Source organism: Odontomachus brunneus, unplaced genomic scaffold (genome assembly GCF_010583005.1).
Source record: "Odontomachus brunneus isolate Ranch 3 - 2012 unplaced genomic scaffold, Obru_v1 Obru_scaffold_162, whole genome shotgun sequence".
NCBI lineage: Eukaryota > Metazoa > Arthropoda > Insecta > Hymenoptera > Formicidae > Odontomachus > Odontomachus brunneus.
Window position 1 is genome coordinate 354,917 of NW_022639612.1, and position 6,482 is coordinate 361,398.

The following is a 6,482-nucleotide window of genomic DNA, read 5'->3' on the forward strand; positions in this document are numbered from 1 at the left end:
TAGAAGTATAAAACCGGAATTCCCCTATAAATGGTGCCAGCGTTCACTTTAGTGACCGTAAGACCGCTACTGCCGCGCTATTATATTCTCCTAACAGCTGACGAATATTGTCAACAAACATAACCCCAACTTTCATTCTCTAGTATATTTTTGTATAACCTTAAACATGTCACGTTTCGAGCCTACTAACTATGATTTGCGGACAGCATTGATTTTCTGTTATCATTTAAAGAAAACTGCTGCAGAATCACATCGAATGCTTGTCGAAGCTTACGGTGAATATGCTCTTGGTAAATCTCAGTGTTTCGAGTGGTTTAAAAAATTCAAAAGTGGTGATTTTGACGTGAGGAACGAAGAACTATGAACTATGAACTATGAACTATGAACTGCTGAAACCTGGTCAAACCGTCAATACTAATCGCTACCAACAACAAATGATCGATTTAAATCGAACATTGACTAAAAAACGACCAGAATATGCAAAAAGGCAACACAATGTCATTTTGCTCCATGATAATGCCCCATCACATACAGCAAAACGGGTCAAGGAAACGATCGAGTCGTTCAGTTGGGAATTACTACCGCATGCGGCTTATTCTCCAGACTTGGCTCCGTCCGATTATCACCTGTTCGCATCGCTAGGACACGCTCTCGCTAACCAACGCTTCGATTCGTATGAAAATGTGGAAAAATGGCTAGATAACTGGTTCGCTTCAAAAGATGAAAAGTTTTTTTGGCACGGCATTCATAAACTGCCAGAGAGGTGGGAAAAATGTGTTCAAAACAGTGGAAATTATTTTGAATAAAGTATTATTTATCACTTTCGAACAACAGACGTCTTATTTGTGTAAAAAAATTCCGGTTTCATACTTCTACACCTGGTATATATATGTATATATATATATATATATGTATATATATATATATATATATGTACATATATATCAAGTATGTCGTACGAGTAATCTTTAAATGGATCTTGAAATTGGATAGCGCTATCAGTGACGGTAGCCAATTGGAGATTTTAAACTTTAATGAGACACAGAAGAACAAAGACCCGCGCATAGAAATTTCTCAAGAATTTTTCATATACAGCATAAATTCCGATCAGAATACGCAAACTTATCCCAGAACTGGTTATCCTACTATGGCACCAATTGAGAATTCCATTATTATTCCAGACATTTTCTGTTTAGAATTAAGATAAAAATAATATAGGAACCTGCACTTTTGTTTAATGTATAAAATCGATGTATTTTTATGGAATTAAATGGGAAATTCCACTAATTTTCGAAATTTCTCTATTTCTAAATCTTTTTTGAAAGTCTTGCATTTTTAAGTTCATTTTTACTAACTGAATTCGATAGGACAGAAATTAAAAGATATTTCAAACATTTGGAGGATTAACATTTCTTAACGAGTTTCAGCACTTTTTATATATTTATACATAAACACTGTAAATATTTAAGAGTGTTTCACATTTTTGTCTCAATTGTAACGTAAAATGAAAATTACAAGAAATCTTTGACAAAACGTTGAAGAGAACGAATGGGTCTCCAATTTGGGGATTTGTGTATTTAAAAAACATTACTCTTCTAACTTGAATCTGCGTAGAATTCCCAATCAAAGTCCAATTTTTTTATGAAATCACATCGAATTCCAATCAAGTCAATGGAAATATTCCTGTTTATGAGACGCGCACAATTTTTCTAATAATAACTGCACTGCACGTGAATGCGTATATTGTATATGCATGAATGGAACATAGAAACAGAGAGAATGCACGAAGAACTCGACATTCATACGTTCAGCCGTCCGGTCATCGGCGGAAAGAGCACACGGCTGGTCGCTCGGGAGACGGACAATAAAATCGCGCGTCGTTCCCGGCGCGTCGTCGCTCGCGACAGAATAATCTAAACTTCTGCAAGGCAACGAATATCATTCGGCTTTAATTACGGCCGTGGGTCGGGCGAGACGCGTCGCGTCAGAGACGAGCGTGACATCCGTGCGCGCGCGTCGTGCTGCACGATCCGCGGTTGCGGATACGAAACAAAACCCCAGTTGTGACGGTAATTACGCGGGAGACTTCCGTGCGCCGTTTAAATTAAGCCATCCACCGGCGGATGCATCGGCCGCGAGAGCTCGGCAGGATTTATCGTCGTTTCGGCGTTCGATTAATTCGCACACCAACACGCCGGACGCGTCTCCTCCGCCCACCTCCTCCTCCTCGTCCCGCAAATCTGAATAAAGCAGTTTGTTGCGCCGGGATAAAAGGCGGGATAAAAGCCGCGGCGCGAAGAACGAATTAACTGCGACGTCGCGAAAGGAGCGCGCGCGTTTGATGTCGTTTCGCGCGATGAAGTCGTTATTTGCAGTTTGCCGCCGGATACTTCAAACCGAGGACAAAGCCAAAAGCTCGATGAGAACGCTCGTTGTTCTCGTGAAAAACGCTCGCGCGCACGGAGGCTTTCAACGTTAATCAGATACGCGATGCATTCGGCGGATATATCGAATTTATCGATGCAGAGCTCGAAACTTTCGCGCGCGCAATTCTCGACAAAATGAACAAAGGAGAAATTATTCATTTCGGATTAAAACACGGCTGGAATGGACCGTTCCGGTACAATTTCATCGGCCTCGCGTCGCTGACGTAAGGTTTCGATATGTAAATAATCGCCGCTTGAAGCGGCGTTTCTACATGTATAGAATCTTTTATGATTCGTGCTTCCCTCTCCCTCACTTCGCCGGATACTGAACGCTCAATTAGGCTAATCTCGATTCCGTCGCGATCGCGAAGGCTCGCCACCGTGCGCGCGATGTGCAGCGGGACGTTCCAGAAACGAACTAAAAATTCAGCGATGTCGTCGAGAGAGAAAGAGAAAATGGGGGAAGAGAAAGAAAGAGATAGGCAGAAAGAGAGAGAGAGGGGCAATTTAACTTTGCACGAGTAAAAGCGACGAGCGGTTCACCCCTCAATGGCGGTTGAGAAGGATACGACATGTCCTTTGATGAGGACATCTATGCAGACCGGCGGCGCAAAAAGAGTCCTGCTCGTCGGTATTCCGCCTGTCGATGCTGCTAACGGAATACATTAATTTTTAACGAGTCGCGCCGGAAGCCAGGGATTACGTCCTCTCGCTTTTACACGTTACGAATAAGTCGGGGCGTGAATCGTGAATTTTCAGCACGCGACGCGAATTTCGGTCGCGAAGGAGAGCTGCGGGCATCGCGTTTCGTTGGGCACGAAAAATCTGTACAAACGATTCAATTTGAATAATGTAGCGCGCCGCACCGCGCCACGCAGTGCACGTGGGAGACATGTGTGTGGCGAGAATCGTGAATGATGTGAATAATCGCGAATACTAATACGATCAATAAAGTCGGTTTATACTATATAAACCGACTTTTCTGCTTAACTCTCTGAGCGTCCAGGAACGCGAGAGAGCTTTTCAAGATCCTCCTAGCAAGAATGTGTATGTAGTAGTTAAATTCCGTGGATGAATGGATATTTGGAAATAGAGCTGCCAACGGATATGCATTTAACTATGAAACCGATGTAAACAGACAATAGTAAAAGTTTTAGTTGCAGCTACGAGTTTCTAGTTACACAGCTACAAATACATTTTCAGCAAATCGCCGCGGCAGTGGAATCTTTACTTTTTCGTGCGTTTCGTGTCCTTCTCTCTCTTTCTGAAACTTTTCATTATTACCAAACTTCATCTCACATTTTTAGCGTTAGAAGGCAAGGCGACACTCAAAGGATTAATATTTAATGCGCCACAACGTTCCACGCACCGCAAACCCGTTTTAATCGAAGCCTTTAAATATGCCAATGCTCGTGAATATGTAAAATCACCAAATCGGCAATGGCGATGAACGCAACAGCCAATCTGCTTTTACGAAGCTGACTATCGCTTTGAAAAATATGCTTTGAGTTCGAATGCGTTCGCAAAGATTGAATATCCATGGAACATCAGTAAACGCTGGGAATGTATCCGCGTATCTTCAAAATATCGGGTTTAAATAAATTGGATTAGTGTTGATATTAATCTCGTTTCCACTGTCATTAAAGAGCGACGCTATACGATTGAGCGAAGCGCAGCGCAACGCGAAGCGTACGCGGTGACTGAAAGCCATTTTCAAATCTCTCCCTATTTTGTTATTCCTGTATTTGCGCGTATGCAAAATAACGGCGCGCTGAAAATAATCGTATGCGTTGGAGAGCCGGAGATTAGATTTATTTTTACGTCGCGCGCGCGCATGTATGTAGGAAAAAAAGGTAGGAGAGGAAAAATACGGCAACTCGATTAGCAATCCGAATTAGGATTGAATAACGCGCGTGTTTACACGCGTGCGGGCAAAACTCGATTGTTTTCGCAAAAGAGTAATGTCACGAGCCCGAATAAAAATCAAACCGAGACCTGACGGAAATAATTTGCGCGCGTGGGCGCACGCGCGCTACGACAGTCGTGTATTTTTTTAGCGTTCGACCGTCCGACACAATTGAGAGAGGGGGAGGGCGGTGGGAGGAGAAGGAGGCAGGGGAATCGAAAAATTCGCGCGTTGAATTCACCGACGAAAAAAGGACAGTTTCGAGCGCGGGGCAGCGCGGCGCGGCGCGAAAAGCCGCTAACGCTTCAATTTTCTTCTATGAACCCCACAGCGCGAGTGTGAAACGCGAGCGGCCGTTTGTACGGGCGTAATGTTCCGATAAAGCACTCACTGAGGCTCGTCGCGAAATCTGTAACATTTTCTCGTCGGACGCGCCATTTCGCGCCGCCGCCGCCGGGCGATCACATCGTCCGACTGTTTTTAAAGCGACTCCCTCCTTCCTTCTCCCCCCCTTTTCCTGCCGTGCGGCGTCCCGCTCGGGGCGAAATTGTGACGCACGAGTGGCTTGAAAGACCGCAGCGCCGAATTGTATCTCGGCGCGGGACTCGGGCGAAATTTGTATAATCGCCGCTTGCCAAATGCACCGCGAATTTCGCGCGCTCGATCGAAAGTATCGCGGCGGGGGACGCGAAGAGATGGATGGGCGAATTTAACGCTAACATAATCGCGCTTTAACGTCTTTATTTCGGTGCCTGTCCGCCGGTTAATTAAATGACGTGTAACGCGCACTTCTCCCGTGTGTCCGCCTGGGCCCGCGAAATGTTCCCGTTAATCGAGAGGCTTACGCCAATTACGCTAATGAGCGCGCCGTAGGTACAAGCGGTCAAGAGTATTAGTACTCTCGCGCCCGCTCGCCGGCCGGCCGGCGTTTCCGAATCAGATTTTATGCCTCTGTGCCGTTTGTTAAATCGGACGCGCGGCATGCGCATATTCTTTATCGCCCGCCGGGTTGCGGACAATTCGCGCACGTGCGCGCGCGACTGCGTGCTCAACAAGCGGCACAGTGGTAATCGCGATGAATAATAAACGTTATTATGACAATAATTATGATAACGTTATTTCACGGTAATACGCCGCTAACGCAATAGAGAATCGATGACAATAATACGCGATACGTAAGCTGGTGCGCGCGCGTCCGTCTCGTCACTAGTTAAAGACACTCACCACCTCTCGGCACATCCGTAGGCCCAGGGCGCTGTCTCAAGCCTGAAATGCAAACGAATAGTCCCGAGTTAGTATACACACGGCTGTGTGTCGAGGAGAGGAGATATTGCAAGTCGCAATTTGCATCTTCGGTAAACGGTGGAGAGGAGGGCGCAGACCGGCTTTAATAGCCCCAACGTGCAATATAATCAAGTTGCTGGTTGGATCACTTTCTAACACGCGTACATTTGTTGCCGGGCATACGATGCCTGGGAATATGATGAGAAAAATACTATATATCGGGGCACGAACGCGATTCAAACGTATACAGAGAGAATATTATAGAGAATATTATTGTAAACATTACTATATAATAAAGTTGGCTACTTTGTAGCCGAGAAATAGATCGACATTCTGCACTGACTCTCTATCCTCTCATTTCATATGAGTTACGTTATATTTTAGAAATGTTAAAACTGTTAAAGCTGTTAAAACACTTGCTATGTTTCCAGCAAAATCTGTTGTGTTTCTAGTCAATATGTTTTTTAACAAGATAGATCATATTGACAGTCTACTTGTAGACTATCAAAAAATACAGTAAAATTGAATAGAATTTATATGAAAAACAAAAAAGCTGTAATATTCTCTCCGTGTAGCGTGGATTAATTTGCACCCTTAGAATTTCAAGCTCGTGTCCGCGAGCACAGCCTCGTTTGCATTACAGAAAAGGAGATATTAATTGTAAAACAGTTTGGTGAAGTTTCGAATAGCAATTTGGTTACGGGCGAGGTAAAACATTTTGGTTTACCGGCGGCGTCTGGTATAAACCGCGGTTTCGTTCGCTCGTTGCACGTTCGCGCTATCAATACTGCGCTCAGATGAAAAAAAGGGAGAGAGAGAGAGAGAGAGAGAGAGAGAGAGAGAGAGAGAGAGAGAGAGAGAGAGAG

The 6,482-nt window shown here is 44.4% G+C and overlaps 1 protein-coding gene across 14 annotated transcripts in view; it reads right to left on the reverse strand.

Annotated features, from left to right (window-relative positions):
* LOC116850977 (hemicentin-2) overlaps positions 1–6,482 on the reverse strand; it is a 477,927-nt gene that overhangs the window by 295,273 nt on the left and 176,172 nt on the right. For 12 of the 14 annotated variants that reach the window (XM_032829893.1, XM_032829894.1, XM_032829895.1 and 9 more), the window contains one exon: positions 5,557–5,598. The exons of the other annotated variants lie outside the window; for them this stretch is intronic. In XM_032829893.1, coding sequence (XP_032685784.1) covers positions 5,557–5,598 — 42 coding nt within the window. The remainder of the gene's footprint in view (positions 1–5,556; positions 5,599–6,482) is intronic. 14 annotated transcript variants of the gene reach the window in all.